We start from the raw sequence: 20,286 nt of genomic DNA on the forward strand, positions 1-20,286 counted from the left end.
AATGATACATGCAACAATATAATATTTGATAGTAGCTCATCTATCTCGTCAGTACAACAATATTAACGCGCATGGTCTGAATTATACCGAGTATGGATGATAAGACCGTTAATTATTATAGCGATGGGATATTCTCTTTACCGATGATGGGACATCTCTCCAAGGACCCCTTATATGGTCTTGCTCCTCGTAGGTAGAGATATGCGAACACACAATCAATATTCTACTTCTCTAAGATTTCTGATTCTTCTTCTTCTCCATCTCCGATTCATGACTTGACTTAAGTGTCGAAGTGATTAAATTATGACACCCCCTAACTCTTCATTCTCACCCTCCTTCTCTTTGCTGTCTGACAGGAGCTCCACCGTCTGCGATCTTGTGTGATTTCACCATCATTAGTCGATAACTCATCTGTATGTGATCTCAAGCAGGAACGATATGCATTTGTAAACTCTCTCAAGACAAATATATGACATGTTTTTAAAAATTTAGAATAGTTTAAATTCATATAATAATTTTTAATAAACTTATTATATGATTTTAAATCACTCTAAACTCACAAATAAATATTTTTATACGTTCTTTAGACTCTTTAGAGTTGATATATAATTTTTTAAAAAATTTAGAGCTGTTTAGGATCATCTTATTTAAATATTATTATACACCTCTACATTGCTCTAAATTTATAAACGAATATTGTCATGCACTTACAATGGATGTTGGGCATTTTTGAAGCTTTTGATTTATACTGAAATAAATTACTAATATTTTGTATTTTAACCTTAATAATTAATTGTTAACTATTTAAACTGGGATTATCATTTTTATAAACGAATATTGTCACATTTACCCTTTGATATACTTTGTTAAAAACTATATGTCTAATTTTCGAATTTAGATAAAGATAATTTTACATAAATCAAAGGTATATAATTACAATTTGTTTAAAAAATAAAATTTACCCTTATTTCCTTTTATAATTTACAAAACTTTCATAATTCAATTAAACACCTCAGCTCCAGCTTGGGCCAGAAGGTGTGGCAAAGCCCAAATATGAAATGTTCGGCCCAAAGTTGTTTCAAAGTTCGGCCCAAAATTGTTTCAAATATTCTCTTCGATTTACCCTGATTTCGCGAACTTGTCCCTGGTCTGTTGCCGCATGGGCATGGCCGCTTTGACGAGCTGATGGCAATTTCCCAGCGAACCAATCACTTCCTGTCTCCTCCCCCTCCTCTCGTCTCTCGGCTGCACACCTTCGTCTTCGAACTCCAGGTTCTTCGCCTCCTCCTATTCCGTCTCTTGCTCCCGCTCCCCGCTTTCGTTTGTGTCATTTGTTCATACAGCTCTATGATTTGCGCCACCCTCGTGGTTGTTGCTCTTTCTTTAGAGGTGGATGCATTCGTCATCGGGGGAAGAAGGCAATACGGTCGATTCTATCCTTCCGCCGACGCAAGGTTGTTTTCTGTGTTGATTTTAATTTGAGCATTTGCTGTATTCTTTTGTTCTATGCACACAAAATAAGGGCTAACGACCTCTTTCCTTACAGTTGGTCACGATGGTACGCTTTCTCGGGATGACAAGTTTAAAGAATCATCTTTCGGTAGGTCTTCATGTGTATTCATTTTTGTCATTCCATTGAGCTCAATTAGCATATGAGTCGTACGTTGCTCATCTTCCAATTTTTTGGTGTCCTGAGAGAGAGTCCTAGAGCCGGAGGTTTTTGGTTAAAAACGTAGTTTTGATGGAACAAGCTCGCCTTTCCAAGTTCCAACTTCATTTTTGCAATATATACTTGTTGGATGTGTTTTTGTTTTTCTGAAAGGACACAGTGGAATATCATTCTGTTTTCTATTTCTTTCATGAAATTGATATGATGTGGATATTTTCAAAATGCCAAAGCGTTATTTGATTGTGAATACTGCAGTTTGATCTCTTGTAGAACGACCATTTTGAATTTTTTTGGCTTTTAAGATATTGAGTTTTTTATTAAATAGGCTCCTTTGATCCTTCATCTTGGAAGACTATTGACTCGAGGGCTATTGGTATTGAGAGGTCAGCTATACCATCCTTTACCTGGACCGTCCTGAATATTCTTCAAAAAGCAGGTTTACATATGTTGTCTTTCCATTTTCTTTCAAGTTGATTTTATATATTTTGTAATGGGGGAAATTATTAGGGTTCTTCTCCCTAGGTTATCCCCTCTGCCTGATATAGATTATCATCACTGTTGTTTTTTACATTAATACCCTCTCCTTAAATATATCTATAACTGAGCCCTATTCTATTTACAATTTGATCCTCAATGCTCTCCGTTCTAACATCTTAGCTTGTTACAAACATTCTCATTTCTGGGACTTCTCATAGACTTAGTGACTGTATCAACTAGTTGATCATTAGAACTAATAATAACAGGTGAGAATCTCCTTATATTACACCTTTCTCTAACAAAATGATGATCAAATTAATTTTTTTTGTCTTTTCATGAAACATACAATTAGAAGCAATGTGTATGGAAAATTAATTGTCACAATATAATTTCATTCAATTACTCATAACATTACTAGCTCAATCATTTAATGGTTTAAGCCATACAAGCTCACATGTACTAAGAGTGGTAACATTATACTTTTCCTTTGCATTCAACAAGTCCACAACAATTTACTTTTTTGAGATATTTGGTTTCCTCCAAGAAGAACACAAATAATGCAAATAAGGAAATTAGTTTGTATTTTTAATTTTTCTTATGTAAGGATTAATTTTGGTTCTCCTCTTTAGAAAAATAAGTTTTAAGGAAGTATTTGAAGAAGATAATAGTTGTATTTTAGAGTGTTAAGTACTTTTGGCATGTTTTAACTTAGAAGGGAATAGTTTTGGTATGAGATTAATTTAGATCAGTTTATTTCTTAATTTGCAATTTGATGTTTTGCCTAGTTTCTTTAGGTTGAGGTCTATTAGATAGATGTAATTTTCAATATTTATCATCTTTCAAATAATAAATTCCTTGATTTTTAATTTTTGTGAGATGATTTTTTTATGTGTGTGAGACAATTATCCTATGCTTCATCAATTTCTTTGAATTTTGAATTGGTTTTGATTTGGGTGTTGTATTAGTTTGGTATCCTCGTGTTGCATCAATAATATCTTTATGTGGTCCTTTTCATGAGAGAGGTGCTAAATCTTCATTTATATAGCCATGGTTATAGTATAGAAGACCCTGGTCAAGAGCATTCTTGAGATCATAGGCTAAGTTACCTAAGCAATCACTTTGTGGAAAAATAAAGTGGCCGATGACAACCAGGAGGGTCTGGTAAAGACATCTCTTTCTTGCATGATAACAACAAAATTTCAGACAAGCAACTTAGTAGGTTAGAAGTGTAGTTCTTCTGGGCTAAATGACTTTCTCAATAATATATCTACTAATCAATCATGGTAGGTTATATAATTCTTCTCCTAAGCACAAGTTTAGTTTTCATGGTGCTTATTACAATTCTTATCTATCTTTTTACGGTTTGGCTCGGTAAAAACTTTTAGTATGGATCCATATAGGTTTCCTTTATAGGAGATGTGGCCTTATATAGAAGGCTAACCATATAAATCATGCATCTTCACCCAATCACAATGCTTCCATCATAATGGACTGTGAGGACAAAGATAGAATATCCAGGCATAGATGGGATGGAAGCCCTGTTACCTTCATAGGAGGGTGGCCTAACATAGATAGAATTATAGAAAAAACTTGTAACTCTCCTTGGGGTATGTTGCAACCTTGATGGATATTGTTCACTCTCTAGCACAATCCTAATGTGCCTTAACCGATCAAAGTGACAATAGATCTTTACTATGCTTCCTAGCATGTTACCTTAATTGTCAACCTGATGGAATGGGATTTTCTAGGAGCTTGAGACAATTGTCAAAGCCCGTTCTCAAGGACTAAATTGCCCCCACATTCTATTCTGGCTTCCTGAGAGTTTTATGGCAGGCCTTCATTTTTGCTCTTCTTCTATTGCTTTCACCCTATGGATGAACTTCTATATTTGATGACCTTGTTTGCAAAGCTTCTAATTTGGTCGGTAGTTGACCAAGTAGTTGATATAACAACATAATTGCCTTTTAGACTCATACACACTTGCCTTTAGAGGTTTGAAGTTGCGCAAGTCTCTAGTGGTTGCTCCTATTGGTATCGTCGAACCACCTTACCAATCTAGAAGAATTGGAAGTTCAAAATAATCAGTGAAATGAATTGATCCAAAGCTTGGATATAGTATTAAGGTGCCTATTCCTTTCAAGGAAGCTTAGTGCAATGAGTTGCGTGCCTATTTATTTGTGTAATTGAAAGATAAATGAAGCAAGGCAACAAAACAAATAAATAGGAGAAGATCTAGGCTTGCTCTGTTTTTCCTTTCATCTCCGCAAACAAAGGATAAGAATTGTTCACTTTGTTGAACTATTGCCATGACACAAAATCTTCTTCAAATTAGCCTCAAAGGGAACTCACCAGACCTCATCTTTTATGGTACAGAAAACTCAGAGGTTTTTGTATCATAGATTTTGGTCCATTCCTTATGGCATTTCCACGAGGAAACTAATCCAATTCAGCAAATAATTGTTGATGGAACTACTATCAAGATTGTTTGGACCATATTACCAAGTATCACTCTGATGTTCATTCCTATACCCATCATTCGCTTTGCTAGACTCAAGGGACTAAGTAGTACATCCAACAATTTCTATAAATCAATTGAATATCAATAGTGACTGTGCCACAAAACAAGGGTGGCTTAGAATAAGTTCTAATTTATTTTTATCTTGCATCATTACTATTAAAAGGAAACCATATTAACAAAGTTTCAATCCATACTAATTCATTTCAGTTTTAATTTTTATGGTGGTATTATTTTGGTTTATTCGTAATGCTATCAAATGAGGGTTGTAATGTTATGTGGGCTCATAATACACAGGATATGATGCTTATCTTGTTGGAGGGTGTGTGAGAGACATGTGTTTGAAAAGAACCCCAAAAGACTTTGATGTGATAACTGATGCCACTCTTAAGCAGGTTCAGCTTCATTCTTCTATGTTTCCAGTGAATTTCTTGGTACTCTTTTCTTATTGTATTTGGTTAATATGTCCTCATGAAGGTGAAAAAACAATTTCGGCATTGTTTCATTGTTGGGCGTCGTTTTCCAATATGCCATGTTCATCTTAAAGGCTCCGTTGTTGAGGTTGTTACATGCTACCTAATAATGTTTCTAATTCACTCTCTTTTATAATTTTATTTTCAAATGTATTAATGCGCATTTGGAAAAATGTTTATGATGGGGGCAGGTTTCTAGCTTTAAAACAGATGATGACAATGTGAAAAATGGCAAAGATGTTCCTTCTCAAATTTCCAATAGATGTACTGTAAATGACTACATCCGCTGGAAAAATTGCCTAAGGCGTGATTTCACAATTAATTGGTAATTGTGTTTTTCTATGTGGTTTAATCATAAGAGCACATGCCATCCTCACTTTAGCATTGAGTTCGCAAGCACAAAAGTTTCTCATGTAGAATGACAATTAAATTCGTTATGGTTAATTATTCTCATAGTTCTCCTTTTCATTGACAGTTTATTCTTTGACCCCATTCGGCAATGTATCTATGATTATGTTAGTGGCCTGAAGGATTTGAGGATGTCAAAGGTGAAATTTTTATCTATCTGAAAATGCAAGTGCTTTTAAGTTAGATACTCATAGCTCCTGTATCCTATGTGTACTTGATACCAGGTTCGTACAGTAATTCCTGCACGTTTATCATTTGAAGAAGATTGTGGTAGGTTGTTGTCATAATGTTCAAGTTTTTACTGGGATCTTTTAGTAGTTTCTCACCTTGATAGTCACTTAAAAGGACAAGTTTTATGCAAGCAGCAAGAATCTTGCGTGGCTTAAGAATTGCTGCTCGGCTTGGTTTTCAATTTTCTAGGGAGACTGCCTCTGCTATACGGGATTGTTCTTCGTCCATACTGAGTCTTGATGCGGTAAATTGTGAAGAAATTGCTCACCTATTATTTCAACTTTTCCTAGAAAGACATCTTAATATTTTTGATACAGGCAAGGCTGCAATTGGAGATGAATTTTATGTTAGCGTATGGTGCAGCTGAGTCCTCTATATATGCACTTCACAAATTCAAACTTCTTGATATCCTATTACCCATTCAGGTGAGTGGCATTCCATCTGCTTTGAGTATGTTGGAAGCATGAATATTAGAGAAACAATAATTGTTCTAAGCAAGATTTGAGTTCCAGGCAACATATCTAGCTGATCAAAGAAGGAAAAAGGTTGGTCATGATTTTAACATGCTCATGGTGAGATTCTATCCTAACCAATCTTCCTAGTTCTTTTCAGCTATTGAGCTTCCCTTGTGGATCATTCATGGTAATCAAACTGATTAAGTATTGAGTTCTAGCTTGAGCTTTTGTTCATGATGTGAGCTCCTATAATTTGGCTTCCTAGTCACTTGATAATGACCCTCTAGAATTCTTTATTTCAGCAGCATAGTATTAACTTGCTTATGTCAAATAACCCTAAAGTATCATCTCGTGCTGAAGATTTGGTCTCTGGCTAGGATGGTGTGGTTTCAAAAGTGCATTGTGCCTACACTCAGTATTCTTTTGCTTTCTGTGATTAACTTAAATGTGTTTTAATTTGTAATTCCTTCGATTAACTTGTTACAAAAGTATTTCTTAATTAATGATTGTACTTTGTTACTAGTTTGTGTAGGTTCTTATAGTATCCTAGTGAGATCAACCCTATAATTTTTCAACAGCAGATTAAATAATTGTATTGAAACCGGCTTCTTCACATATCCATGAATATTTTTTGGTTAACTACTAAGATTAGATTGGTCACAATTTGTACTGGAACATAGTAGTACAAATTATGAATACATTTAAGTTTCTCCGTTGTCAATGTCACTCTTTGTAACTAGTGGTGCTCTGTTTGGTGCTTCCCTTCTTATCCTCTTTATTAGTGTTTCATCCACTCTTCATGGCTACAAATGAAATTGAAGGATGAGTCATGGATAGAGAATTTTTTTTTATCTTATTGGTTCTCGATTGTATCGGGGTCATGTATTGATCAATCTTACTAAATTGTTCAGCACAGATAACACAAATATTTATGTGTCAACATTGCACTGCTAGAACAATATGGTTTGACCATGTTGATCGATGTTGATTGACACTAGAAACTATTCCTTGAATATTAAGTATTTGACTTTGTTTAAGAAGGTAATCCTTTGTTAAGCAATTGGGTGTAGCCTCGACAATTTATACAATAAGAGGAAAATATTATATACACTTGCAAGATGATTTATGGTCTTCACAATGTAAGCAAATTGAATTAATTAGAATTGAGTGTTTAGGGAAGAATGGAAACTATGTTGCATAATTAACATAGAATTAATTAATCTAGCACAACCTTTACCACTTGTTTCAAATCTAGTAGAACCTTTAAAATATTTCAAATCCAGCACAACATTGTATTTTTATTTCAAATATAGCACACATTAAATTTTTGGTATCTCCTCGTTGAAATGATCATACGATGTTGAAGTAGTGAAGTGCTACTTTAGCATCCAAGTTTGATCAACTCCAACATGGACAGTGGAGAAATATGCCACATCAGAAAGAGAGATTTTATCTTTGCTATTCAAATTTATCAAATTAGATCTACAAAGGGGATTATGTTTCCATCGTCCACTTTGGCATTCTTTAAAAGTGGGTACTGATGCGTTATTTTGTCACTTCATCATTTTAACGGGGAGATAATATAATGTTAATGGAAAGTTAATGCTTGTTATATTTGAAATAAAAATAGAACTTTGTGTTAGATTTAAAACATTTTAAATATTGTGCTAGATTTGAAACAAATGGTAAAGGTTGTGCTTGATAATTAATTAACCCATTAAAATATAACTTTAAAAGGCTTATATATTACCCATCTTAGGCTTAGACATCTTAGGTTAATTCAAGTTTATTGTTTGTTTTGGATCTTTCTTAATGGTTCATACACATTATGCTTTGTAAAGATGGATTAGCTTATTGTTATTATGTTTTTTTGATGCTATTCAGAGTGAATATTAGCATTGAGATATGTTTATGATATATAAATTTTAATTTTTAAATATTGTATATTGGTTTTTATATTTTTACTAAATTTATATAGAATATTTTGATATTTATAGAAGTATAAAAATGATTTACAATGTCATATCTTGTGTCAATCAGTTCTACTCTTTTTGCTAATAGAACTATCAGATTTCTAGCTTTGCTAGTCTGATCTCAACTTGATTTGAATATGAATCATATTCATATATTCTTATAAGATTGTGATGATAATTTGTCTTGCCTTGATCAAGACCTCCTTCACCTTGCCCCAATTACCTGTTGTGCCTTGATATGTAAACGGGATTGGAATAGGATAGAAAAAAACCCAGTTATATAGGGTGGAGAAAGCATGAGATCCATTTTTAATTGTTCTTCTCAACCCTATGAAGGCTAGTTTATAGTATATATTATAGAAATTATATGTATGTTATTTTAAATTTTGTTGCCTTGTTCTAAATCCAACTCAAAAAAAGTAGAGATGGGTGGGAAGAAGATTTCAACCTAGGTCCCATCCTGTTCTACCTTGCCTTCCCGTGCTTCCTATATGGGGCAGAGCTAGGAAGACAAAAATCCACTCTGTTGTGCCCTATTGCCATCCTTGTTATATGATTATGCAAATATGAACCTACATAGTTGGAAAATTGGAATATATAGCTCGTTATTATTAGGCAAAACAAACAACTGCCTTTTTAATGAGATAACATGATGATGATTATTGAGGAATTACAAGAGAAAGTGAAAAGATGAGACAAAAGGCTGATTGTCTAACAATGTTAACCAAGTGCATCCTTCTTCATGTTTCTTATTTTCAAAAAATAAATTGTGGAAGGGGATTTAAAGAGTAAAACTTATTTAAATTCATCTAACCAAATTGATGCATGCTGAAGTGTACCAAGTGTCAGCTCAACACAGTGCCCAAACCATACCATTCCATCCGGGGATGGAAAGTCTAGCATGAAACAATGTTTTGAATCTTGCATGGAGTGATTCTGTAATCCTTAGATTAAACAATTGGTAGGAATCATTATTGAGAGTAGTTGTACTAGAATGACAACATGCCAGGTGTAGGAGGTGAAGAGGAATGAGGAGACATGGAGGAAGTGATAGATACATATGCTATTTTGAAACAGGTATAGTTGTATGCTTGGTTCTGGTCCCTGCTTGTTTTCTCTTGAAAAAACAGCTCAAGTTTATCCTGAAAAAACTCCTGTTCTTTCTAATGAATCTTAAGCCAATAGGTTTTATGATGCTTTTCAATTCTTGATGACTTTTTGTCATGCGAGAGGCGAACAGCAGTCTCAAGGTGCTCGTTGGCATCCTGAGGTCTGGTTTGCTTTTGATTCTGAGGGCAAGAACATGCTATCAGAATTGGATTGGAATGGTTTGAGGGAAGCATTCGGCCTTAAGCAGTTTCATCCTCCCCACAACAGTCATCTTCACATCTTAGAATTTTGGTTTGTATAGAGAAATACAGAAATATAAGTTAAAAAAAGTGAGTTTCCAACAGAGATAGATTTTGTGAATTGGAGGACAAATGGATATGGTTTTTAATCGAGATTCTTCATTCTCATATAACAGCATAAGTTAGGTAAAGAGGGTTTCTTTGCCTTCTCAACAACAATTCTTTTTTTCTTAGGGGAAGCCCAAAAGGCATGAGCTTTTTGTTGCCTACTATTTTTTTAAACATTTCCAGTAGTTTTGGTGGATGGAAATGGAACTGTGAGAGCCAATGTTCCTTTTAGAAGAACAAAGTATAGTGTTGAACAAGTAGGTGTCACTGTTGAGTTCTATGGTGGTGAACTTAATTATAATGATCCTATGACTGTTAAGCATGGCCTTGCTATACCTCTGAAGGGCAGTGATAAAGAGTAGGATGTGAGATTCTTGCCTACCTCCAAATCAATGACAGCCGACACATCAATAGCAATAACAACGTGTGCATCAATAGCAGTGCAATAACAGCAGACCTAGAGAAAGGAACCCTTGCTGTTCAGCAGGCAGGCCATTCAATTATTGAACCAGTAATGTTATTATTTAGGTTATGTTTTGACAATTACTAATTGTCTGAATACAAGATAATCAAAACCCTACCAAGGGTTATAGCTGAGATTCAAAAAATTTTCCGCATCATGGTAACAATTTCTGACCATTGTTTTATCAAGTATTTTTTTGCTATAGCATCCATCTATAAAACTCAAGTAGGAAGTCTTATGGCTAGTTCCGGCAACATGTATTATCAGATTCATGCATACTAACATTCAGTGTTTTGTAGAGTTTCATTTTAATGGTTCATATTGCATGTCAATTACTCTGTTGTAATGGATGTGAAATTTGTGTTGTGCAGAAATTATTTTCTACTGCTGATAAATACTTTACTACTGACCGCCCAGCTAATGGCAAATTGTGGTAAGAATCTGACAACATTTAAGTTTTCCAGATTGCTTGCAACTTAAACTGCAGTTTTCCATCTTGAAAGTTCACAATTTTATATCATGAGTAGCCGTTCAAAATAAAAAGAAAGAACTGCTGCTCAAAATATTGTATTGCAGCATCCTGTAGTTTTTGAACTTACTAGAATTTAAAAGAGCACTTGGTTCTTATAACACAAAACCTAAATTCTACTTAAGATGTAGTCTGGAGATCAAAATGGCTAAGTGATTAGAAATCATGGTTTTGTTGAAACCAGGCAAGCTTCTTAAAAATATAAACCCTGAATAAACTCACAATGGATGCTTGAGTTTGGTTGAATTGGTGTGATGTTACTATTAACTCGGTCTTATGCAAATCACTTAGTGGTGGTACTCTTGGACTTGGTCACATGGTTACCATGTTATTATTTAGCATGCGTGAGTTTCTGTCTGTTGAATTAGTCTTTGCACATGCCTAGTCCTACAGCAATTTTAAGATACATTTTGTTTCTGTTAAATTTCCTCTCTTATTATTCAACTTTTCATCTTCTGAGAATATGCTGTGTAATTGTCTTTTCCTTTGTCCTTGGTGTTTGTTTCTCTAATGTTTCCTCAGAATTACTTAATATTTTGATTATTCATATTTTGTTGCATCTATGGAATTTATTACAGGTCAGCAATAATGGCATTTCATCTTGCACTAGTAGAAAATCCTCAAGATTCTCTTGTAGTTTGGACATTTTCTACTATCCTATACAGGGGCACTGGGAATAACGCCATAGAAATTGCAAAACAAAATGGGAGGGTTCATCATGTTCAATTTATTCCGGAAATTCATGCATCAATATACCCCAAATCTGATGAGAAAATATTGAAAGAAGTCTCTCGTCTAGCTTCGTTGATTAAAAATTCTGTAAATTCTTTGACAAGCATAGATGCTCTTGAGAAATCACTTGGCAGATATGGGAATCCACCATCTTCACGAATGGTAAGTGTAATTAGCTTGCTGTCAATTGAAATGTATTCTTCAGTCATAAAACATGTTTTCTCCTTCTAAAATCTGTTTTTACTTGAAAGAAAATAAGGACAGTGGGAAGGTTACAAGATCAATTATTTTCATACCAACTTTAGCTAACTTTTGTATACTTTCTACCTTAATACTTGACATTTCATCTTATCCCATCTGTACCCTATCGGATGTTGATACTAGGACACCGACACTCCAACTGGGCACTCAATATTCCCATTAATCGTGTGTAAGTTTTTTTTTTTTTTAATAATTGTGTTGTGACTTGTGCACTTGGATCCACATCCATGTTGGCTACTTGCATCCGAGTCCATGTAACATAGCTTTCTACTGTTTTTTCTTCCATTTCTCTCCAAATAAAGGAGGTCTTAAGTGATTTTTGCAAATTAGTTTGTAGCTTTCTACTGCCTATGCTGCAGGGTTCTATCTTATTGCCGGATATGTAAGTGAATCTTGTGGAGTTTGTATTGTATCATAACTTGTTCATTTTCTGCTCACTAGTTACTGATAGTTCTTTTTCACAGTTGAAGAAATCATCTTCTTTGTTTTTTCAATGTCATGCCACTTATATATGTATGTTCCAGACTTCCAGTTACTTCATAATGTCAATCTTTCCAAATTACAACGTAGCTAAACATTCTGGGCATTCTGAACAGACTTAGGAATCATTCTTTACAATAGAGTTACGAACAAAAACATCCATGCTTCTTGCCAGTCTTTTGGACAATTTTCTATGTTGATTCTATTTTTACCCAAGTACTATGCAACATAATTAGTTTTTTAGCTTAAACAAGTTTGTTGATTGTTCAATGTTTATCAGACATGATGCATTGAACTTTCAGACTCTGCTGGATCTCTTTTTATGGAAATAGCAACATGGTCATGCAAACAATTCTTCTTTGCAGTTAATTGCCTCCAAGAAGATGGGGAGGGATGTCTCCAAACTGTTTGACGCCCTGGAAAGTGAGATAAACTCGTATGATAACAAAAGAGAAGGATGTCAGATCAATTATGAGCTGCTTAAGAAAGGGGATGCAGATGAAACTAGATTTGTGCTCGGAAAAATTATCATGGAGACAATGAACAGTGGCTCTTCCGATGGACAGAGCCAAATTGAGCGTGTGCAGTCACACAATCAGCTGCAATTATCTTCATTGTTTAAGTGAATGATGATGAACACAAAACAAGCATGATCCCTAATCATCTAGATGATCTTCAAGCGGTTTCCACTTATTGCAAATGTCCACACAAGTATAGTGAATTAATCAAGCTAAAGTTTTCCAAAGGCCATGAAAAGCAGGTATCCTATTTGCCTTTCTTCAAAGAATTCTGTTGTATGTATCATCTTAATTTTCAGTTTTGTTTATTCAAATTTATGTTTCATTATTGTATCAACTTGTAGATTTGCCGGTCAATCAACAATAGTGTAACTGTTTCATCCATCCAACATGTTGCATAGAGACGATTCTATTTCAATTTTGAGATCTATGGATGTTAGCTTATTTGAAAGTAGTGTTCCTATTCTGCCCTGCTTTGGTGACTTTTATGTTGTGATCTAACATTAATTCTCATATTCGACTTTCCTAGTAACTATCCTATTTGTCAATCAATACTTTCATAAATAATAAAGAGAATGAGATGAATGAAATTCAAAAAATAATTTAAAACTTAGGATTGTCCTTTAATATTTCTATTCAGATTGAAAATAAAATAGCCGATTGGACAAACAAAAATTGCAGCAAATTATAGAAGAATATCAACAATTTGTATACACAAATATCACAAATTACAAAACTTCAAGCTCATATGTTTCTTATTCATTTAAATAGATATTCTTGCCACAACATTATTATATTTTAATTTAAAAAACTGGCCGTGGGAATTATTTACGGAATGTACTTGAATCAAACATAGTTTAAGATATCCGAAAGCTTGACAGAATTGCTTTATCCGAAAGCTTGCATAGTTTATGATCCTCCAATGCAACATGTTTTGCAAGATTTTTTTTTTAAATGGGGAAAGCATGAGATACTAGTCCATAAAACATTTCCGTTAAAAAACAATTTATTTACAATGAAGATTCACTTTGATATTTTAATGTGCATAAAGATGATTATTTTGTTTACACAGCTCATATGATCCTCCAATGCAACATGTTGATAGCACAAGAAGCATTTATTCAGATTAAATATATAAAACAAAATACTGTAGAGTTATTTATTCAGATTAAAATTATAAAAAAAACTAAACATTATTGGATTGTACAGTTCTTGATGACAGTTGAAAATATAGCGAAGTTTCACATTTGAACACAGACTGTTTTGTGGTTTTCATTGCCTAAATCAAAAAGTAACCTCTACTGATTCTCAAATTACACATCCACTATATATAAAATCTACATCTGTAAGATTGCCAAGGATGTAAGACATGGCCTTCCTATTTCTTCTTCTTCGATTCTGCAATTTGCCGAGCAATATTTATCTCCTGCACGGAAAATTCAAATCAAGGAAGCATATTTATCTAAAGGAAAGTATTTAAGAAGTGTTTGAAAGATTACAGAACATGACACTTTGAAGATGAAAATCAACATAATCAAATGCTACAATGCTAAGATCGAAATTCTGAACTCCAAACACAATTTCTAAAAGCATACCAAAGATAACAACATGACTTGGTTCAAGCTTTGATATAAACACCTTGTTCATCATGTAATAAGAAACAGTTAGCTGAAAGTAAAGACACAATCTAGGATCATTATTGACATCAAAGATATGAAAAGAAAACAAATCAGTTCAATAAGTTAAAACTCAAAAAACTTACCTTTATTATTCTATTGTCAAGGAAAACGCATCTTGATGTTATGGTCAAGAGAATCAAATGTTTACAATACTAAGATTTAAATTCCAAACTCCAAACATAATTTCTAAAAACATACCAAAGAAAACAAAACTTGATTCAAGCTTTTATGTAAACACCTTGCTCATCGTGTAACAGAAAACAACTAGCCGAAAGTAAAGACGCAATCTAGGATCAATATTGGCATCAAAGATATGAAAGAAAAAAAAATCATTCAGTAAGTTAAAACTAAAAAAACTTGCCTTTATTATTCTATTGTCAAGGAAAACACATCTTGAAGTTATGGCGTCTCCATGATCCAACAACCATCCAACTTCCCAACAAGCTTCACCATCTTTGCTGCTTTCGGACAAGGACCACAGATTCTTAGGTAGCACAACTAGGCCATGATGATCTCTGACAGATTCTGTAGGTGCATCCACAACAAGTTCATGAAATGCCTCCTGAAAAAACAGAGTTCAAATTAGGTGTTATTGATGAAAAATCTAAAGTGGTTGATAAGTAAATGGAATAGCACGAAGTGTTATATCTATCCAAAATTGCATATGACTGAGCTATTATCTATCCAGTCAATTTGCGATCCGTTTGTTCTTCCTCCCTCTCCCATTTCCCCAACCAAGTACACCAAGCTTAAAGGAAGCAATGGATAAAGGTCAACAAGAGAAACAGAGGAAGAAGAAGAATGTTAACTTTATAGATGTGGACATTTGTGAGAAGAAACTACTCTAAATTGATAAAAGGGAATTCAAATTTTGATCCTAATTGTAAGACAAAAAGGCAACTCTGATAGTGGAGCAGATGCATACTAGATGGTATGATCATGAGAGCCATTAGTTTCAAAATCAATTGCCAAACTAAAAACCTCCAAGCACATGCAACAAGCTAGATGACAGTGAATAACATACCAAAATTTTAAACTTGAGGAACAAGTCATAAACCAGAGCAACTCAATTGCCAATCTACATGGTTCAAGCACAAACAAAGTAGAAAGACTGGGTACAAAAAGACTTACCCTTTGCTCACTCTGAAATCTAGCAATGGAAGACGTAATGCCATGCCAAACCCCAACAACCTCAGAGACATCCACCTTCGCAGAAGCTGCGAATGCAGTCTCTCCGATGGCACACCCACCCAGCAGCTCACCATTCCTAAACGGGCCGTCCCAGTGCTCCGAGAAAACCTTAATCTTCTCCAGCCTCATCGTCCCTTCCTCAACTCTAACCACTTGAATCACTCTCATCCTCACCTCCTTATCCCTAGGATCCACCAAACAATGCTCCAATTCTATAATCTTCTGTCCACCAAGTCCATCCAAAGCCCAAACAGCTACAAAAGAGCCGCTGGAATCAAATGCAAAAGCCGAGGCCTGGTTGTCCGGTCCACCGACGATCCTCTCCTCGACGCTATACCTGGTGGCGGCGTCGGCCTCGCATCCAACAGTCGGCAAAAGCCTGATCATCTTGTAAGTTAGCAAAAAAGAACCTTTTTCATCAGCGAGAGTTGGGCACTGGGTCTGCCAGTCGAACACCTGGACATCCCACTCGCGGAAGGCATCCGGGACAACATTCTCTGGCAATTCGACGGGGACACCCTCAGCAGTAAAGTCGGCTCCAAAGCCATCCCACTCTCCGGAGACCAGCTGCGCAAAATCGACCCATTCTACAATAGAAGGGAAACAAGAAAACAAAATTAAAATCGAAAAGACCAACTTTTTTATGGCAACTGAAGGGGATCTAAGAAGTACAAACTGGATAATGATGTGGAAGATTCAGCGGTGGATGCGGCGGAAGAGCGGAGGCGGAAGTCGGCGGCGGCGGCGTGAGCAGCTGCTGCAGACGAAGAGAAGACGCCCCTGAGTGGAGGGCACTGGAGAACGACCCAAAATGCTGGGGCTCTTGGAAAGAGGGAGGAGGCAGTGTTGGGGAGAAGGGATTTAGGCGACGAGAAGGCGCGGGAGGAGAGAGACGCCGTCGCCGTCGCCGTCGCCATGGCTTTCCTCAACGCCGTGGGGAGAGGGATAAAGAGGTGAGCCGAAGAAAAAAAGAATTAAAAAGCCGTATAGAATATACCCGAGGGAGAAAAAAAATTGAAAAATTGTGAACCGTGAGATAGACGAGAAGGGGAACAATGGACGGTAGATTGAGGCGACAACTGGATCAAATGGCGCGTTCCGACTTAGTCAGAACTGACGTGGTCGTGCCAGCCGAGCCACGTATAGCCCCGGCACAGACGGCAGGCCACATTGGGCATGTGGCCAACGAGCCAATATCAAGCCCACTCAATTTTTTCCTCTATTACTCTTTTTAAAATAATATCAAATAATCCTACAAATTATTAAAATATATATATACACATTTAATCGCTACCCAATAACAGACGTTACCAATCATGCTCATGGCAGACAAAGAACAGTTGGAGAGCAAGAGCAAGAACAAGAGTTTGTATATTCCAAAGCATGAAGATATATTAGACGGATAAGCATGAGCAGATGAATGAATAGATAGATGAAGAATAATTAATTTATCTTTCCCTTGGTTTACTACAAAGGAAGGTGAAATGGAGCGATGAAATACTATCGGATTCGATCGATCGACCAATGTAGTTGACAAAATTGACTGATTTGACCAGTGGCCTGAGTCTCAAAGCACGTCAATTCAACAAAATAGAAGAAAAATCTGTCGAATAATTCAGCTCATCACTGCCATCCCTTAGTTGACTCGGCTCAGCACCCAGTCTACGATCGAGCTCTGTGTCCGAGCTCCCCGTCCTAGTTAGGTGTATGATCTCTTGCTCAACTCCTCTCAAGGCTCAACTCTGATTCTATGCTCAAGCTCCGAGTCTAAGCCACACGATCGAGCTCTGTGTTCAAACTCTCCGCTCTAGTTCGGTATCCAACTTCTTGCTCGACTCCGACTTGACCTCCTGGTCCACAGACCCCGTGACCTACTCGGTGCCCCACTCGATGTCCTATTCAATGCTCAACTGACTTTACTCCCAAGTGAATCCATGATCTTCCAAATAAAGGTCCTCTCTTCAGTTAGCACAGTCCCTCCTAAGTCCTACTCCCTTCACTCCATCACTCGACTTGTCAGACCACAAGAAGGATATGTGGAACAATAAAGTATGTGATGATAGCTCACCTACTCTATTAAAACAACATGATTTAACATGGCATTGTTTGGTGCCATACCAGGGCCGGCCCTGGCCCAGGGCAACCAGGGCGACCGCCCAGGGCCCAGCCCGATCAGGGGCCCAAAAATTTTTTAATATAGGTATATATATTTAGGGCATTTTCTGCCCAAACCCTAAACGATCCGCTCCCCTTCACGCCGCCAGCTCCCCCTTCACGCCGCCCCCTCTTCTAGTCTTCTGTCCGCACACAGCACCGCCTCCGGCGTCCGGCGTCCACGCTGCTCCGCCTCAATCTTCTCCGGCCGTCCGGTGTTCGCGTCCGGCGTTCGCGTCCCGGCGTCCGCCGTCCCGCGAGTCAGCCTCCGCATCCCGCGTCCGCCGTCTGCGAGTCGGCCTCCGCGTCCGGCGACTGCGAGTCGGCCTCCGCTTCCGGCGCCGCCTCCGGGTCCGGGATCCGCCCTCCGCTTCCGGCGCTGCCTCCGGGCTTCGCGTCCCGCGCCGCCTACGGGCTCCGCGTCCGGCGCCGCCTCCGGGCTCCGCGTCCGGCGCCGCCTCTGGGCTCCGCGTCCAGCGGCGTTCATTGAAGTGTCTGCCGTCTGCTGTCTGCAGGCGGCAGGCCTGCAGTGCTACTGTTGCAGTGCTGCTCACACTGCGTCCGGCGCCGCCTCCGGGATCCGGCCTCCGCTTCCGGCGCCGCCTCCGGGCTCCGCGTCCGGCGCCGCCTCTGGGCTCCGCGTCCAGCGGCGTTCATTGAAGAAGCGTCTGCTGTCTGCTGTCTGCTGTCTGGCGTCTGCAGGCTTGGCTGCCTGCAGTGCTACTGTTGCAGTGTTGGCTTGTTGCTCACACAGTCACACTGCGTCCGGCTCCTTCGAGACTCAAGTTCGGCAGCCTTCAGTCCCTTCACTCATTCTGATCTGAATCATCAAATTAGGTTTTATTGTTCTTTTCTAGTTCATTTTATTTTATTATCTTTGCTCACCAGGCAACTATCTAAGATGGAAGTTATTACATTGTTTTGTTATGTATATATACTAAATGATCAGGTATGAATACCTGATCCTAGTATGACCTCGTAGGAATAGGCTAATGTGTTTATTAGTTGTACTTGTTTTTAGATGATTGAAATATAACTTAATCGATTGTTATTGTTGTTCCTTTTTGAGTCTATATAATTTAGTTACCTTATAAATTAATTGATAAGATGGGGCACATTTTATCATTTCGCCCAGGGCACCTACATGCCCAGGACCGGCCCTGTGCCATACCAACATGGATGATAAAGCTCTTCACTACTGTAGCGATGGGATATGTTCCTTACTGAAAATGGATACCACTGTAGCGATGGAATATCCTTCTTATTGAAGATCGGACATCTCCTTTGATGGAACAACTCCTCTAATAATTCTATATAATGGTTCCACATGTCCTTTGATGGGACAGTTTCTTTAATAACTCTATATAATTATTCCACTTCTCGTGGGCACAGGTATACACACGCGAATACAGGCTATCTTCTCCCTCTCCAACTTTTTTTTCATCTCCATCTTGATCAGAAAATTGACTTGAACATCGAAGTGATTGAGTCAGAATATCTCTGACCTCCATTCTGATCCTCTTCCTCCTCTTTGTAACTTGACGGGATGACCATCACCTTACAGCAGGTCATAGGTACTGCATGACTCCATCAACGTACAAGGTATGTGACCGATGACTCATCCAGAGACAGAGATGATCCCAAACAGGAATAGTAGCCAAATTAGATCTGCGGTGTAAGGGAGAGCGCATAGCAAAGACTAAGGGTAGGGTTTTGGAAGAGAGCTTCTCTTGAGGAGGTCCGTGCGCTGACATGTAGTGCGATGAGGAGATCTTCATTGATCTCACCGAGAATCTGACAAAATTAAATTTACCAAGAACAAAAGGCAAAAATGGAAAACCAGAGGAAGAGGATAAGAAAAACAAGGATCTCTCATCAAATCGTTCCCGCGTGGACCAGCAAGATTGAGGTTGCGTTCGGGATGAAAGAGGCCTCAATGTGTTGCCACTCCGCTTCATCTCCATGACTCATCTCGTTTTCTTTGTAGGAAGAGGCGAAAACCAGGATCGCTCACCGAACCGCACGCTCAAGGACTAGCAAGATTGAGGGTGAGTTCGTGATGAAGGACTAGCAACATTCAGGTATGCGCCCTCAGTATCGTAAGGTGCATATCTCAATGTCTTCACACTCTTCTTCATCGCCGTCTTGCTTCCTTTATCCCGCAGAACGAAGAAGGATCCATTGTTCGATCTCAAAGAGAGGGATTCTGGTGAGAACGAAGAAAACACACGACACGAAGTGAAGTAGAAATATAATGAAGATTAAATTTCTACGCAGGACGCCTTATACGTCCGTGATTTTTTGTTCGTTAGAATTCATCTATATTTTTTAAATTTATCCTCATAAATAATAAAAAAATTTATAAAATAAAATCTGTTATTTTTAAAACTAATCTATTTGAAAAACAGATATTTAAATTAAAAAAATCCAAATATTCAAATAAGATTATTTAATCAAATCAATAGACTTTTATTCTCCCTCTCCCACCCCTAATTGTTTTTGTTCCTTTCTCTCTCCATTTTCTCCTATCTAGTAATCATAGTCCTACATTTTAGTAAAAAAATAGAATTCACCATCCCAACTGTCCTACACAATTGATCTTATGATCATATATGAGGAGG

The 20,286-nt window shown here is 37.3% G+C and overlaps 2 protein-coding genes across 4 annotated transcripts; one reads left to right on the forward strand and one right to left on the reverse strand.

Moving 5' to 3' along the window:
* Window positions 1-1,150: 1,150 nt before the first annotated feature.
* On the forward strand, window positions 1,151-13,074 carry LOC141839626 (uncharacterized). Of its 3 annotated transcripts, XR_012602708.1 has the most exons (16): window positions 1,151-1,272; window positions 1,388-1,454; window positions 1,547-1,600; window positions 1,995-2,105; window positions 4,959-5,056; window positions 5,139-5,222; window positions 5,326-5,459; window positions 5,610-5,682; window positions 5,767-5,812; window positions 5,908-6,017; window positions 6,091-6,198; window positions 6,286-6,345; window positions 10,493-10,554; window positions 11,229-11,544; window positions 12,489-12,883; window positions 12,986-13,074. XR_012602708.1 is itself a non-coding variant. In XM_074727417.1 (15 exons), the coding sequence occupies exons 1-15, from the start codon at window positions 1,186-1,188 to the stop codon at window positions 12,747-12,749; spliced, it is 1,671 nt and encodes a 556-aa protein (XP_074583518.1). In that variant the 5' UTR covers window positions 1,151-1,185; the 3' UTR covers window positions 12,750-13,056. The 3 variants fall into 3 exon arrangements, 2 of the variants coding, with proteins under 2 accessions (XP_074583518.1, XP_074583519.1); XM_074727417.1 differs by having other exon boundaries at window positions 12,489-13,056; XM_074727418.1 differs by having other exon boundaries at window positions 1,239-1,272; window positions 1,995-2,052; window positions 12,489-13,056.
* Window positions 13,075-13,815: 741 nt separating this feature from the next.
* On the reverse strand, window positions 13,816-16,449 carry LOC141840109 (uncharacterized). The gene is made up of 4 exons (XM_074728008.1): window positions 16,188-16,449; window positions 15,452-16,098; window positions 14,682-14,882; window positions 13,816-14,067 (listed from the first exon to the last, which is right to left on the reverse strand). The coding sequence occupies exons 1-4, from the start codon at window positions 16,426-16,428 to the stop codon at window positions 14,020-14,022; spliced, it is 1,137 nt and encodes a 378-aa protein (XP_074584109.1). The 5' UTR covers window positions 16,429-16,449; the 3' UTR covers window positions 13,816-14,019.
* Window positions 16,450-20,286: the final 3,837 nt, after the last annotated feature.

This window comes from Curcuma longa, chromosome 11 (genome assembly GCF_044706935.1).
Source record: "Curcuma longa cultivar G26 ecotype Majalengka, Jawa Barat chromosome 11, ITB_CL_G26_1.1, whole genome shotgun sequence".
NCBI lineage: Eukaryota > Viridiplantae > Streptophyta > Magnoliopsida > Zingiberales > Zingiberaceae > Curcuma > Curcuma longa.

Excerpts from the sequence above, each read along its gene's own strand:
- LOC141839626 (XM_074727417.1), top strand. The coding sequence starts at position 1,186 with ATGGCAATTTCCCAGCGAACCAATCACTTCCTGTCTCCTCCCCCTCCT. Across the intron at positions 1,273-1,387 it reads CCTTCGTCTTCGAACTCCAG|AGGTGGATGCATTCGTCATC; the intron begins GTTCTTCGCCTC and ends CTCTTTCTTTAG. Across the intron at positions 2,106-4,958 it reads GAATATTCTTCAAAAAGCAG|GATATGATGCTTATCTTGTT; the intron begins GTTTACATATGT and ends CATAATACACAG.
- LOC141840109 (XM_074728008.1), bottom strand. The coding sequence starts at position 16,428 with ATGGCGACGGCGACGGCGACGGCGTCTCTCTCCTCCCGCGCCTTCTCG. Across the intron at positions 14,883-15,451 it reads GATTTCAGAGTGAGCAAAGG|GAGGCATTTCATGAACTTGT; the intron begins GTAAGTCTTTTT and ends CTGTTTTTTCAG. Across the intron at positions 14,068-14,681 it reads TTGACAATAGAATAATAAAG|GAGATAAATATTGCTCGGCA; the intron begins GCAAGTTTTTTT and ends TTTTCCGTGCAG.